Below are 16279 nucleotides of genomic sequence, written 5' to 3' on the forward strand. Positions count from 1 at the left end.
AGGGGACACAGCAGGGTCAGGATGACAAGTGAAGAGACCGGAGTTCCAGTCCTTGTTCTGCCACCAACAGTGTGACCTTGGGTGAGAAATGACATCGCTAAGAAAATCTCTAAGGAACATTCTCACTTTGAAGTTCTCGTTCTTTTGCTGTCAGTCCAGATCACACTGTGGAAATGACAAATGGAAGACAGAACACACAGAATAGGCCCTATAAGATGTTTACAAACATGTGCACTGTGGACTTTGGATCTTCTCCTGGCTTCATGTGTTCACACAAATTAGTAAAGCACTGAACTTGGGAGTGGCCCCACTCCATCACGCTATCTCTCTATTTCCCTGGGGCAGCTGCCACAGCTGCTTCATCTGTAATCCAGACACTTCATGTGCCTAAAAAGAGGCGCTGCGCAAGAGGACCTGGGGGTCCTATTTAGCTATGATATCACCAGTATTTAAAAGGCCAGCTGAGTCACTAGAAAGCCAGAACTTCACACACAAAAAGTATACACAATGTTTTTTTGTTTGTTTGTTTTACAGAGACAGAAAGAGAGTCAGAGACAGGGACAGGCAGACAGAAACGGAGAGAGATGAGAAGCATCAATCATCAGTTTTTTGTTGTGACACCTTAGTTGTTCATTGATTGCTTTCTCATATGTGCCTTGACCGTGGGGGCTACAGCAGACCGAGTAACCCCTTGCTCGAGCCAGCGACCTTGGGTCCAAGCTGGTGAGCTTTGCTCAAACCAGATGAGCCTGTGCTCAAGCTGGTGACCTTAAGGTCTCGAACCTGGGTCCTCTGCGTCCCAGTCCAACGCCCCATCCATCGCACCACCGCCTGGTCAGGCGAAAAGTATACACAATGTTTATAACTGCATTATTCCTAACAGCTCAAAAGGAGAAACAACCCAAATGTCTATCAACTGTGGATAAACAAGATGTGGCCTATACACACAATGAAATATTCAGCAATGAAGAGGAATGAAGTACTGGTACATGCTACAACATGAACACTGCAAACGTGAAAGAGGCCAGTCACCAGGGGCCACAGATATACTCTGCTTTTTCTTCAGATTGTACAAATCTTTCGCCTTTTACAAAGGACCACATATTGTGTAATTTCATTTGTGTGCAAACCCATTAAGCTAGAAAGGAGATGAGTGGCTGTCTAGGGCTGGAGGTAGGGGTGGAATGGAAGGACAAGCAAGCGATGGCTAGTAGGTTCCCTCCCTTTTTTGTGTGTGATGAAAAAGTACTAAAGTTGATTGTAGTGGATATATTAAACCTATGAAATTGTACAGTTTAAATAGGTTAATTATGTGGTAAGTAAATCATATATCAATAAAGCCATTATTTTAAAAAAGTCCTAATAAACTCTGTTCCTGGGAAGAAAATAAATCAGATAGGAAGAGTCATAAAGCCTCTGTTGACTTTTCCTGAAAATATGCAAAAAATGTATCTAATAAAACAGATTATAACAATAAGAACTTTGCCAGCTTAAAAAAAAAGGGCACCAAATTATTCATAAGAGGGCTCAGGAAAAACTCTGTTGGTACTTTCAAAGTGATACTGCCAAGGTTATTAGGTGAAGAAACATCGGCATAGTTGTGAATGCTCCCACCTAAGGAATGAAATATTCAACTCTCCTTTAACTAACTGGTGCCCTCTTCAAAAACACCTAAAACTCAACTGGCACTGCCCTCAGGGGCAACAGCATTCAGTGTATTGACAGTTCTAGAGCCAACAACTTCAAATCAATGATTTTAAAGTCAACTAGAACTGAAGTCTAGGGATGGCTGGGTGAAGGTACAAGTCTTATTTCAATAATGGACTTCTGGAGTTCTTTAAAACAACATCACTACGTACCAACCATGTATAACATAAGCACGCTTATCTGTTCTGAGGCCAGCTGGCTAACCCCAGGAAATCATCAGGACGTCCAGGGACAGGACTCGGCTCCTTCCTGGTGTATGCATCAACTGTGACTCCACTGAGACAAACAGCCTTCCGATGACACAGCAGTGACCGCTTGCACATAGTGCCAAGTGTGGTTGGGATGATGAAATGTCACTATCCTGTTAACTAAATCACCTCTTTTACTTTAGTTTGGCCCTAACTGTTGAAGTGGATCAAGTTCATCCTCACCTAGAGCTCGGCTGTCTGAACCCCTTATCTACTACAGCGAAGCAGTCTGGTGGTTTTGGCGATCCCCACATTCAAAACTGCACGCGCAAGCCGTGCTAAATTGGGGTGCTTCTGCAGTCAGCAAAAGGAATACTTACTGTCATGAGCTGAATGTCTCCCCAAAATTCATATGTTGAAATCTAATTCCTAATGTATTTGGAGGTGATGCCTTTGAGAGCCGATTAGGTCATGAAGGCCGAGCCCTCGTGAATGGGATTGGTCCCTTATAAGAAGAGGCCGGGAGGCTACCTCGCCCTCCTTCTGCCATATGAGAATTCAACAAGAAGTCAGCTGCGTGCCACCAGGCAGCGGGCTCTCCCCAGACTCCCGACCGTGCTGGTGCCCTGCTGTCGGACTTCGCAGCCTGTACAACTGTGGGAAATAAATGGGTTGTTTAAGCTTCCCAGTTTGCAGCATTTTGTTAGAGCAGCCCAAGCTGACTAGGACTTGCTTCTCTCTTTAAGTCGACAAAAAGACTGTAATACATTGTGTCCGAAGGTGTGGGAAGTTCCATTCTGGTATGATTCACAAAAACTGAAATGACCATACATTGGCAGGTACTTTGTGAGCCCTGGTCTGCTGTCCCTTCTGATAAGAATGCCCCAGAGGTTTTGTCCTTGAGTTACTCCCTTAGTCAGAGGCGGATTGTGCTGTATCACATGTATTCACACTCACTGATTTTGGTGAACCACCCAATAGGTCTGGCTCTTTAGAGCTATGGGGTTTCCTGCTTATATAGTAATTTCAACGGAAGGGGAACGAAAGGCCTCCATAGCCGATGCAATTTTACAAGCTGAACACAAACGGGCAAGTTGCAGACAAGAGGAAGGTAGATGTATTTGTCCAGGCTAAGCCTATGGCTTCAGATATGTCATTTTAGCCATATGCTGCTTTCCAATCTTTTAAAAATATGATTTCATTTTATCTATATCCACACATAACCTTCAATGTATTGTGTTTAGGAGCACAGGCTCTGCAAACAGACTGCCTGTGTTCAAAGCTCTACTACAACCCAGCTGTGACCCTGAGCAAACCGCTTCCGTGTCTCTCCATCTATGGAACGGGGATTAGAACAGTCCCTGGACTTCATGGCGTTGTGTGTGAGGATTAAGTAAATTAATTCGTATTGAGCATTTTGGATTGTGTCTAGTGCAAGTAAGTGCTCAATAACTGCAAACCATATTAATATTATTGACCTACTTGAACAGATTTCATTCACATTCTTTCTTTTTCATATAATTATTTCAGGAAATCAGATGAAATACATGGTTAGGGGAAGAATCTACAAGTTAGGGCGATGTGACCATGATTGTTTTCATTAGGAAAAAACAATGCCCAAGTGTCTTCTTCTCATTTTCCTGTTAATATTGCTAGTGGAAGTATTTTACCCCATTGATTTGGTTGAGCCAAAACTCCTGGCAGCCCTTTACCCGCTCCACCCCCTGGCCGTTGCCTTTCCCCTTCTTTAGGCCTGAGTTTCGTTCACTTATATAAATCTTCCCTCTCTGTCTTATTTTACTAAACTCCTTGTGTACTTCACCTGAAAAAATAAATTAATATCAGTGGCAAATTCTGCAATAAGAGCCACTCTCCCACTTGGTAACTATTTCCCGTGGTGATAGGTATGGGGCCATAAAGGAAGAGGATGGGCAGATCTGTCAGTGGCCCCTAGCAGGAGAGCTGCAAAGTCACTAGTAGTGGCCCAGTGCAGCAGTAGAGGAGACAGCACACTTAAGTCAAGACTCAGTGTGGGCTCTGGCCAGCTGGCTCAGTGGACAGAGCATCAGCCGAGCATGCAGATGTCCTGGGTTTGATCCTCAGTCAGGGCACACATGAAAAACAACCAACTGCTTTTCTTCCTCTCCTTTTCCCCCTTCTCTCCCTCTTCCCCTCTCACAGCTAGTGCCTCAGTTGGTTCGAGGATTGGCCCTGGGCCCTGAGGATAGCTCAGTTGGTCTGAGCATGTCAACCTCAGGTGCTAAAAATAGCTCGGTTGACTCAAGCATTGGCTCTGGATGGGGGTTGCTGGGTGAATCCTGGTCAGGGCAGATGTGGAAGTCTGTCTCACTGTCTCTCCTTCTCATATATATATATATAAAGGCCCAGTGCACCTATGCAGAGAAAGTGAGTCCCAAAGTGTGAATCCTCCAACTTTATTTTTCCTTTTCAAGATTGTTTTGACCATTCTGGGTCTCTTGTATTTCCATAAGAATTTTAGGATCATCTGGTCAATTTCTGCAAAAAAGCAGCTGGGTTTTTGATAGGATTGCATTGACTCTGTAGATCAGTTTGGGAAGTAATGCCATCTCAACCATATTAAGTTGTCTGATCCATAAAAATGGGACATCTTTCTATGCTTTAAGCTTTCTAAGGGCAAAGTTTGCCTTTTTGGCTTACCACTCTAACCCAGGGTCCTGGCCTAGTTAGGTGCTAAGTAAACAAGTCAATAAATATATAATAAGGGTTATATTTTTACTGATTTATAGTCTGAAATATCTTTTCAAAGATACTAAAAGTATAGCTACTCCTTACCTATATTTGTAAAATGCATAGCTAATGCAAGTAATTTCCCCTCAAGATGCTTGTTTTATTATTCTGCACATTCTTCTGTTTAATCTTTCTTTAGGAAATCCTGAAGAGGCAAATCGGGCCTGCACAGCATGGACCTTGGGAAGGATTCAAACAGGAGGTAAAGGCTCATTTTTTGTTTTAAAAGTAGAAAATTGAGTAAAACAGGGAGCTGCTTCAAACCCAAGAAATGAGTTATTGCCAGAACCAGAGAAAAGACGGGTGAAATAGAGAATAGTAACCCACAGGATATATGTGATGTTTGAGAAGCAGAAAGGAGGGCGGGGAACTTCACTGCGGGTAGGGCACCCTGGAGGGTGACCGGACAAGACAGGGTACATGACTCCCCAGGGTAGTGTGTGTGTACTTTCAAAACAAATATTCAACGTTACTATCTCCTTGAGAAATTAAAAAAAACCAACAACAACACTAAAGCCTTCATCATAGAAGCTTAAGAAACAGCACTGACACAATCTTCTTGGCTGCCATACAATGATGATTCTCAGAGCAAGCAAGGGATGGGGCAGGTTTTTTTTTTTCTTTTTTTTCTGAAGTTGGAAATGGGGAGACAGACAGACTCCCACATGCGCCCGACCGGGATCCACCCAGCATGCCCACCAGGGGGAGATGCTCTGCCCATCTGGGGCGTTGCTCTGTTGCGACCAGAACCATTCTAGCCCCTGAGGCAGAGGCCATGGAGCCATCCTCAGTGCCCTGGCCAACTTTTTTTTTTTAAATTCATTTTAGAGAGGAGAGAGAAAGGGAGAGAGAGAGACAGAGAGGAGAGGAGAGAGAGAGAGAGAGAAGGTGGGGAGGAGCTGGAAGCATCAACTCCCATATGTGCCTTGACCAGGCAAGCCCAGGGTTTCGAACCGGCGACCTCAGCATTTCCAGGTCAACGCTTTATCCACTGCACCACCACAGGTCAGGCGCGCCCTGGCCAACTTTGCTCCAATGGAGCCTTGGCTGCAGGAGGGGAAGAGAGAGACAGAGAGGAAGGAGAGGGGGAGGGGTGGAGAAGCAGATGGGCGCTTCTCCTGTGTGCCCTGGCCGGGAATCGAACCCGGGACTCCTGCACGCCAGGCTGACGCTCTACCACTGAGCCAACTGGCCAGGGCTGGGATGGGGCAGGTTTTAACAACAGAAGAGGGCAGAGCAGCTGACATGGTGACATCTACTTCTCGGGGTGGGTGTGTGCATCTAAAGGGCATGTATGTGTTGCAAAGTGGAGGCTGAGCCAATATGAGCACAGCAGAATGCTTTTGGACTTGAATAGGTCAAAACAAACTAGACAATTCAACAAGAATTTCTTTATTGGGCTCACATGTTTAATAAATGCCTGCTGGACTAATTCTATTAGCCATCACTCCCACACTTTTGAGTTGACTCAGCCCCCTGTACAATACACTCCCACCCCCAGGGATCGAACAAATCTTTAAACAGAACCTCTTATCTCTTTTCCGAGACAGCCCCTCTGTCCCCTCCCCTAGCAGCTACCCTGCGACCCAGGCACACGCTGTCCCAATACTTAGGTACAAGAAATTTCAACCGGACAGCACTGACAGCAAGTTCTAACAGCCACCTACCAACAGCATGTGAGTGGGTACCACAAGCCAATGCTTTGTTCATGGAAGTAGAATTTTCAGAACAAGGGAAATTAGTTTCACTGAACTGGCGGCCTGGCGGAGTGCATCTGGCATACTTTGTCACTGACAAGTACCATGGTTTAAAGGAGACATTTCACTACCTGCGACGTCCCCAGAGGGTGATCAGGGCTAAGAAGAGGCTAAAAGCCATGTGTCATGGGAACTGGGGGAAAAGAGGGGTGTTTAGGGAAGGTCCCACTGCATTTGAATGTGTTCTGTACGTTTCCACAACACCAGGCTAAGGACTGACATCTCAGTAAGACCTCACTTACTGCAGGAATCAGTGAAAGCAAAGAATTAAAATCTCTTAAGAGAGCGGTCAAGCCATTTGCACGTGATGGGCCCAGAATGGTTTCTGTGTTTCAAACATTTGAAGTTGAGCACTGGGGCCTGACACAAAGCTGGAATGCAGTATATGCCTGCACTGCTTGACTCCCGCCCAGTTCATTTCCCTGTAAACCATCATTCGGTCACAGGAGATGGCGCAAATGGTGAGGCCTTGTGCAGTATTTGTAAATCTGAGGGAGAAAATCTAATAAGGAGCAACTTTGAAAAGACACCTCTATATCTCTCATTTCTTTTTCATGTCTGTTACTGGGTCACAATTACAATGCTGGACAGACGGTGATAAGGGGTCCTTGATGTTCCTGACTTTAAGGATAGATACCGGCCCTGGCCGGTTGGCTCAGCTGTAGAGCGTCGGCCTGGCGTGCGGGGGACCCGGGTTTGATTCCCGGCCAGGGCACATAGGAGAAGCGCCCATTTGCTTCTCCACCGCCCCCCTCCTTCCTCTCTGTCTCTCTCTTCCCCTCCCACAGCCAAGGCTCCATTGGAGCAAAGATGGCCTGGGCGCTGGGGATGGCTCCTTGGCCTCTGCCCCAGGTGCTGGAGTGGCTTTGGTCGCGGCAGAGCGACGCCCCGGTGGGGCAGAGCATCGCCCCCTGGTGGGCAGAGCTTCGCCCCTAGTGGGCGTGCTGGGTGGATCCTGGTCGGGCGCATGCGGGAGTCTGTCTGACTGTCTCTCCCCGTTTCCAGCTTCAGGAAAAAAAAAAAAAAAAAAAAAAAAAGATAGATACTGTGCCTAATCTTTCACCAACACATTAGTTATGATGTTTGTAGGTTTTAATATTATCCTTATCAGGATAATAAAACTCCCTTGAGTGCCTAATTTACTAAAAGCAGCTTTTAAAAAATCACTTATATTGAATAGATGCTGAATCTTAAATGCTTTTCTATGTCTACTGAAATGATCACACCATTTTTCCCCTTTAATTTACTAGTGTGGTAAATTACATTAATAGATTTTCTTAAAGTTCCCTGTATTCCTGGGTAAACTCCACTTGATCATGTAAATTTTTATACATAGCCGGATTCATTTTGTAAGTATTTTACTACGTATTTCTTCATTAATATTCATAAGTTAATTTCCTCCATAAATATTATTTCTCTCCCAAAACCTTGGAGTCATTCCTGACTTCTCTTTTCTCCACACACCCATTTACCAGTAAGTCCTGCTGTATCTATCTTCAAAATTTCTCCCAAATTCCACCACCCTCTCAGCTGTCCTTGTCTGAGCCATCACACTCCACTGGACAAGCTTCCTAACTGGTGACCCTGCTTTGCTGCCTGGCCCCTTATGGTCAATGGTCACACAGCTGGCGGAGTATGTGAAGGTTCAGAATGCCACCCTAAAATGTGCTGGTGTTATGCAAATTATCCTGAGCCAAAGGCAGTTGTAGCTGCAAGAGACTCCTTTGTCCACCATTGCCCCTCCCAACCCTCCCTGAAGAATTGAATTAGCCTGACCTGTGGTGGCGCAGTGGATAAAGCGTCGACCTGGAAATACTGAGGTCGCCGGTTCGAAACCCTGGGCTTGTCTGGTCAAGGCACATATGGGAGTTGATGCTTCCAGCTCCTCCCCCCTGTCTCTCTCTCTCTCTCTTTCTCTCTCTCTCAATCTCTCTCTCCCTCTCTCGCTCCTCTCTAAAATGAAAAAATAAAAATTAAAATAAAAAAAAAAGAATTGAATTAGAGGCCATGCCCATAGAGATGATCAGATAACTTCTTTTGATCTATCTATAGGGCAACTTACTAATTTACTATTTATTGTTCTTCTTATCATCCTGCAATGAATTTTTGAAGCCCGCAGGGCACCTGACCTCATCCCAGGCTGTCTTATATGTCTTATATACCTCTGTCCCTTTTTCTATCTCTGAACCACTCGTGTATGCAGGCTCTCTGACGCTCATGTATGTAGGGTTCCTGTGGGCACAAAATTAAATTTGATTTTCTCTTGTCAATTTGCTGCCTGTTGAGTTGATTATTCGGTCAGTCAAAAACAAACAAACAAACATGTATACATGCATGATCTATTTAAGTACACTTAGAAGTAGGCTTAGTAAGATTCCAGACATATTTGGGAGGACTTTAGCAATTATTTGTTATTGCTCTCTAATTGTCTTGCATGATGGCAAAAAATATATGTGGTGTGCATAAAGTTGATTTTTCAGTATTTTTGATACTTCCTTTATACCTTAATTTGTCATCAATTTTTGAAAAATATACTTTGCAAGATTGAAAAGTTACTATTTTCTATTGGTGGGGCCAAGAGTTCATGTATGTACACTTGATTAAATCTGTTTCTTATGGTGCTCAAGTTTTCTCTGTCCTAATTATTTCTCTGCATTTTCTGTTAGTATCTGAGGGGAGTTTAAAAACTGCCACTATGATTATGGATTTAATTTCACAATTAGGTCAAGTTTTGCTTTATACATTTTGAAGCTATGTTGTTAGTCTTCTAACAACATAGAATACTATGTATTTATGTGGGTTTCACTTGTTTTTTTTTTTTCTTCTTTACCAAGTGAGAGGAGGGGAGATAGAGACAGACTCCCACATGGACCAAGATCTACCTGGCAACCCCCATCTGGGGTTGATACTCTGTGCCACCTGGGGCCATGCTTGCAACTGAGCTATCTTTAGTGCCTGAGGCTGAGTCTCCATAGAGCCATCCTCAGCACCAGGCGGATGCACTTGAACCAACTGAACCATGGCTATAAGAGGAGAAGAGAGAGTGAGAGAAGGAGACGGGTAGGAGTGTAGAAGCAGATGGTCACTTCTGTGTGCCCTGACCGGGAACTCAGGACATCTATAGACTGGGCTGCCTCTACCTCTGAGGCTTATTTTCTCGAATTATCTTTTTGTCATTTAGTAATAACATTTTTATCCCTAATAATATATATTTTTAAAAGTCAAAATCTGTTTGATATTAGTATAATTACAACAATTTCTTCTTAATTAGCATTTGCCTAGTACATCTTATTTCACTAAATTATTTTCAACCTTTCCCTATTCTGTTTTAGATTTTATCTCTTATAAACCACTCGCATCTTTAAAATTTTTATAAAATAATTTCTATTGTCTGGCTAATTTCAGAGTTTACATTTATTGTGATTACTAATACAGCCAGTTATTTGCCTCTTCTTGTTTTGTCCTTCACGTTTACTATGGTTTTCTTTTACTTCCTGTTCTCCCCAACCACTCTTTTCCTTCCTTCTCTTGGTGTTATCAAGTTTTCTTTGTTCCTCCATTGTTTTAAAAGTTATATATTCCACTTATATTATTTTAATTAGTATTAAGCATTAATACTAATGCTTAAACATGAACTCCTAACAAAACATAGAATACCTCTATCCTTCTTAATGTGGTAAGGGCCTTAAGAATGCTTTAACTCCAGTCTCCTCCCATTTTTCTGCCATGTTATTACTTTCCAGTATTTAATTAGATCTTTTTTTTTTTTTTTTTTTTTTTTTTTTTTTTTTTTTTTTTTGTATTTTTCTGAAGCTGGAAACGGGGAGGCAGTCAGACAGACTCCCGCATGCGCCTGACCGGGATCCACCTGGCACGCCCACCAGGGGGCAACGCTCTGCCCATCCGGGGCATCGCTCTGTCACGACCAGAGCCATTCTAGCGCCTGGGGCAGAGGCCAAGGAGCCATCCCCAGCACCCGGGCCACCTTTTGCTCCAATGGAGCCTCGGCTGCGGGAGGGGAAGAGAGAGACAGAGAGGAAGGAGAGGGGGAGGGGTGGAGAAGCAGATGGGCGCTTCTCCTGTGTGCCCTGGCCGGGAATTGAACCTGGGACTTCCACACACCAGGCCGACGCTCTACCACTGAGCCAACCGGCCAGGGCCGATCTTTTCTTAAAAAATATTTTTTTCCATTGATTTGGGGAAGTGGAAGAGAAGCATCAACTCATTCCACTTAGTTGCTCCATTTAGTAGTGTACTCATTGGTTGCTTCTCATCTGTGCCCTGACAGATTGAACTGGCACACTAGGATGACGTTTGTATCCACTGAACCACCCGGCCAGGTCTTTTATTATTACTATTTTTTCCATTACTCCATGTTTTTGTTATCCTATTCTTCTCATGTTAAATTGCATTTGCCGCTAAATAGCATTATTTAGTTACTTTCCTGATTATTTCATGCTCCACACTCCAGAGTGAGATGCAAATCTCAGGAGCTTCTTCACTCCTGTCTACTGTCCTCAGTTCCAAGGTCACCATCCTCATTCATTTGCTTTTTATATCAAATAATCTGCACTTACAGCAAACACTGCCTTGATCATTATTTTTCTTTCTAATCCATATTCTTTCTTTTTTCTTTTTTTAGTGAGAGACAGAGAGAGAGAGAGAGAGGAACAGACAGACAAGAAGGGAAAGAGATGAGAAGCTCCAATTCTTCATTGCTGCACCTTAGTTGTTGATTGATGGCTTTCTCATATGTGCCTTGATGGGGGTGGAGTGGGGGGAGGCTCCAGCCGAGCCAGTGACCCCTTGCTCAAACCAGCAACCGTGGGCTCAAGCCAGTAACCTTGGGCTTCAAGCCAGCAACCTTTGGACTCAAACCAGCGACCATGGGGTCATGTCTATGATCCCACACTCAAGCTGGATGAGCCTGTGCTCAAGCTGGCAACCTTGGGGTTTCGAACCTGGGTCCTCTGCATTCCAGCCTGATGTTCTATCCGCCGTGCCACTGCCTCGTCAAGCTTCATATTCTCTTATCACCATTTTGTACTTAACACATGAACGAGCAATCAAACAGAGCTGATATTGAAGCAATATACAAAGTTAGTATGTCTTATCTAGGCCAAAATAAATCTAGGAATTTCTTTTTTTTTTGTCAATAAATATTTGAAGATACTTCCTAAGAGTACATATACTCTCTTTATATGTAAAATCAAACCTGCAAAAGGACACTTTGATAAATCCTCTTTGCTTGACGACTCACCATGCTAGCTGATATGAACAAACTGTTGCCTCTAACAGAAGAATGTTTATGAGTTTGTCATATTAACACAGAATGAGTTCTAACAAGTGAAAATCAGTTTAAGTTGATCTTAATTTAAGAAGCAAATCAGAAACAGAGTTCAGAGCTTGTATCAGCTGACATTGAAAAATGCCTCATAGCCTGACCAGGCGGTGGCACAGTGGATAGAGCATCGGACTGGGATGTGGAAGGACCCAGATTCGAGACCCCGAGGTCACCAGCTTGAGCGCGAGCTCATCTGGTTTGAGCAAAGCTCACCAGCTTGAGCCCAAGGTCGCTGGCTTGAGCAAGGGGTCACTCGGTCTGCTGTAGCCCCCCAGTCAAGGCACATATGAGAAAGCAATCAATGAACAACTAAGGAACCGCAACAAAGAATTGTTTCTCATCTCTCTCCCTTCCTGTCTGTCTGTCCCTATCTGTCCCTCTTCTGACTCCCTCTCTCCCACAAAAAAAAAAAATAAAAATAAAAGAAAAAGAAAAATGCCTCACAGACGTTTGTACACTTTGACTGTAGATGGGGATATACAGCATAAACTTTAGAAACCGTTATTCCAGTGCATTCAATTTTTATTTATTTATTATTTTTCTGAAATGAGAAGCGGGGAGGCAGAGACAGACTTGCGCGTGCACCCAACCGGGATCCACCCCACATGCCCACAAGGGGCCTTTGCTCCATTACAACTGGAGCCATTCTAGCATCTTAGCCAGAGGCTATACAGCCATTCTCAGTGCCGGGGCCAACTTTGCTCCAATGGAGCTTTGGCTGTGGGACAGGGGTGGGGGTGGGGCGTAGATGCAGATGGGAGCTTCTCTTGTGTACCCTGGCCGGGAATTGAACCGGGACTTCCACACACTGGGCCAATGCTCGACTACTGAGCCAACGGGCTAAGGCCTCATTTTTTTTTTTTTTAATTTATTTATTCATTTTAGAGAGGAGAGAGAGAGAGAGGAAGAGAGAGAGAGAGAAGGGGGGAGGAGCTGGAAGCATCAACTCCCATATGTGCCTTGACCAGGCAAGCCCAGGGTTTCGAACCGGTGACCTCAGCATTCCAGGTTGATGCTTTATCCACTGCGCCACCACAGGTCAGGCTAAGGCCTCATTTTTTAATGGTGGTAGAATACACATAACATAAAACTGCTCATTCATTTTTACAGAGTCGTTAAGTGACGTGCACTTAAGATCACTCAGAAAAGAGGAGGAAGCCCTAAACGGGTTAGGGTTCTACAACTGTGATAACCAGTTGTTGGGACAGGATGGGTGTGGGGTGGGGGACGGTGAGAGGGAGTAGGGTTCTATATGTGCAGGCTCATGGGATTTCCCAGCAGAACCACACTTGGGAGTATTCTGCTTAGCCAGCAGAGCTGGACAGTACAGCCAGCAAGGGGGAAACAAGTCAAACATGAAGGCTTCTCACCAACTACCCCCAAAATAAATACAACCAAAGGCTCAGACAACTTTTTAATCATTAAAATGTTAGAGAGGAAAGTCCAGTGCTGCAGATTTGCTTTAATGAGAAGATAGTTCTTTTGCCCTGGTGGGACTGCAAGCCTAGATCAATAGCTGGGTCATTAGAACAGCCTCAAAGCCTGCAGGAAATATTTTATCAACAAAGACTTAAGGGTAACTTTCATTTGCCCAGAACACTGCTTGATATATTGATAAAAGGAACAAAACTAATGAGGCCTCTGTGCTTAAGGATCTCAAAACATCAGTGGGAGACATAATTATGTTCAAAGACCAGAAAGCAATTAGTAGCTGGATCAAGGCCTTTAGGAAGAGAGAATCACGGGCCAGGGTGGTGTGGCAAGAACATGGGGCCTGGGTCTGTGTGGCCTGTATCAAAGTTTAACGCCACCAACAGCACTCACTACTTACTGATTGCCTGGTTTGGTGCCAGGCAACATACTGGGCACTCATTTTTTCTTCATAATACCTCGTGGAGACAGCTGTTATTCCCATTTTACAGATGAGGGCATGGACTCAGGTTGAGAACACGTTCATTCAAAGCAGAGCTAGCGATTTCAACCCAGGCGTGACACGAGAACCAAGCTTTATCAGTTCACCTCATAGCGCCTTCTATCACAGCAATGAAGGCGACAGCTTTTCAACTTGGATTTCAAAACACTTTGTAGATGTGATGATAATTTATTGCAAAGAGGAAGACAAAAAATAACCCCCATTTGCCTGCCTACTTCTTCCTCAGTTCTCAACTTGAACATCCTCTCTTCTAGGACTCCCCCCTGCTCCCCAAACTGCGCTAACCTCTCAGAATAAGAGCCATAGTCCTTCACGTGCAATTTCAAACTCCAATAAGCTCTGGAAAATTTTCAAGTGTTTTTGTAAGTTTGCAGCAAGCTCATTTGGTGGCAAAAGATGCCCTGAACGGATGTGAAACTATTTTCAGTCTTTACTTTCTTTCTTTTTTTTTTTTTTTTTCTGAAGCTGAAACGGGGAGAGACAGACAGACTCCCGCATGTGCCCGACCGGGATCCACCCGGCACGCCCACCAGGGGCGACCGACGCTCTGCCCCTCCGGGGCGTCGCTCTGCTGGACCAGAGCCACTCTAGCGCCTGGGGCAGAGGCCAAGGAGCCATCCCCAGCGCCCGGGCCATCTTTGCTCCAATGGAGCCTTGGCGCTGCCGGGAGGGGAAGAGAGAGACAGAGAGGAAGGAGGAGGGGTGGAGAAGCAAATAGGCACTTCTCCTATGTGCCCTGGCCGGGAATCAAACCCGGGTCCCCCGCACGCCAGGCCGACGCTCCACCGCTGAGCCAACCGGCCTGGGCCGAGTCTTTACTTTCCTACTCGGTGTGATTATTCATTTTCTGATGTGGAAGTAATAATGTGTTTGAGTACGGGGTGCTGCCCAGACTCTCCACTGCTGTAATTATATAACATATAATTATATATTACCTTTCTAAAAATCCAAACATTTCTCACTTGCAAATCACATTGGGTCCCAGGGGTTTCAGATGATTGATTCTGGACATATACCCTATGCATAATTCTCACTGCACTACAATCATTGAGACTTTTGTGTGAACCCAGCACCCGACAGAGCACCTTGCATATAATAGGTACATATTTCCAGAGTAAAATAACAAGACTGAGAAATTGGCTCAGAAGGAAAAATGGTTAGTGGCTTGGGAGTGACGGTGGCTCCCAACCTGCAGGCTAGGCATCTATCCAGGGAATGCCACTTCCTTCTGTGACAGGAGGTCCTATAAATAGTTGCCGTTGATTGAGGGCAAGCACCATAGCTGCTGTCTTCACTAGGAACAAAAATAGTCCAGTTGTGTTACATGAGGGGCCACATATAACAAGCCCAGGAGTACAAACTGCAGGCATGCTCACACCTCAGACCACACGCGCAGCTTCACAGGTCCCCTGGAACTTGGCAGCAGAAGACCTGCGTTTGGGTGTGACTTAGTACAGGCAGTAACCTTTTTGGCCCACAGTTCTCTCATCTGTAAAACAGCAACCAGAGTTATGCGTAGGGGCTCTCACAGGTGGGTCTCTAACAGGGCGGTCCACGGGAAGAGGGACAGCAGCAGTCGCCCCACACTCCAGAGTGAGCAAATCTCAGGAGCTTCTTCACTCCTGTCTACTGTCCTCACAGTCCCGAGGTCACCGTTCTCATTCAGTGAGGTCTGTCCAACCTACACACACCTCCTCTCTCACCCAAAAGAAGCAGAGTCGAAGCAAAAACCCGCATTTCGTACCCAGGGCACCCAGAGGGCTCTTTCTGTTTTTGATCCTAGTGAGCAAAAAATTCTGTGAAGAGCAGCGGCCACATAGCCCTCTTCGGTCCCCTGACTTGTAGAAGATTTGGTGGGATCGGGGTGGGGGTGGGGGACTGGTAATCACAGGCCAGTAGGACTGAATTTAAAGCGGAAAACCTCTTAACTAGAAAGTCTCAGGACACGAGAGGGGACTGGGTGGGAGAATGAGGGGCACGAGCGGGCAGCTCGCTCGGGAGGAACCCTCCTTACCTGGTAACACAGAATGGTTTGCTGAACCAGCCGCGCGTAACCGTCCAAGCGGACCCCGGAATTGCTCCTGCTCCTCATTGCCCGACCTGCTGCGTGGAGGTGGGACGCCCGGGCTGCGGCTGCCAAACAGGCCTGGTTCCCGAACACTCAGTCTCGGTCAGTTCTCGGGATGGGGCCCGGCGATCGTAGATCGGGGCTCACCAAAACGACTGAATCAAGGATGGTACGAAACAAGCCAACCGGAGCTTCGTACGACTGGAGGGCGCGGAGCGGGAAGAGGGGCGGGCGCTCTGGCGGCCCCGCGGGAGAAGCGGGCACGGGGCTCCGAGCGCGGGGCGATGATGCCCGGGCCGAGCCTTTTCTGTCCTCGCGCGGTCGTGCGGCGGCCGGGGGAGGGCCCCAGCCCGAGCCTGCCCCGCCGCCGCGGCCCGCACGCAGCCCCGCCCCGGTCCCGCCCCGCCCCGGAACGGAACGGAACCTCCGCGCCGCGGCCCGAGGGGAAGGAAAACGGGGCGGGAGCCGCGGGAGCCGCGGGAGCCCGGCCCCTCCCGGAGCACCCCCCGCCCC

The 16279-nt window shown here is 46.0% G+C and overlaps 1 protein-coding gene across 5 annotated transcripts in view; it reads right to left on the reverse strand.

Moving 5' to 3' along the window:
• PHKA2 (phosphorylase kinase regulatory subunit alpha 2) overlaps positions 1-16279 on the reverse strand; it is a 72207-nt gene extending 55928 nt beyond the window's left edge. For all 5 annotated transcript variants that reach the window (XM_066356885.1, XM_066356884.1, XM_066356883.1 and 2 more), the window contains exon 1: positions 15713-16279. In XM_066356885.1, the coding sequence (XP_066212982.1) occupies positions 15713-15790 (78 nt within the window). In that variant the 5' untranslated portion in view covers positions 15791-16279. The remainder of the gene's footprint in view (positions 1-15712) is intronic.

This window comes from Saccopteryx leptura, chromosome X, assembly GCF_036850995.1.
Source record: "Saccopteryx leptura isolate mSacLep1 chromosome X, mSacLep1_pri_phased_curated, whole genome shotgun sequence".
Classification (NCBI taxonomy): Eukaryota; Metazoa; Chordata; class Mammalia; order Chiroptera; family Emballonuridae; genus Saccopteryx; species Saccopteryx leptura.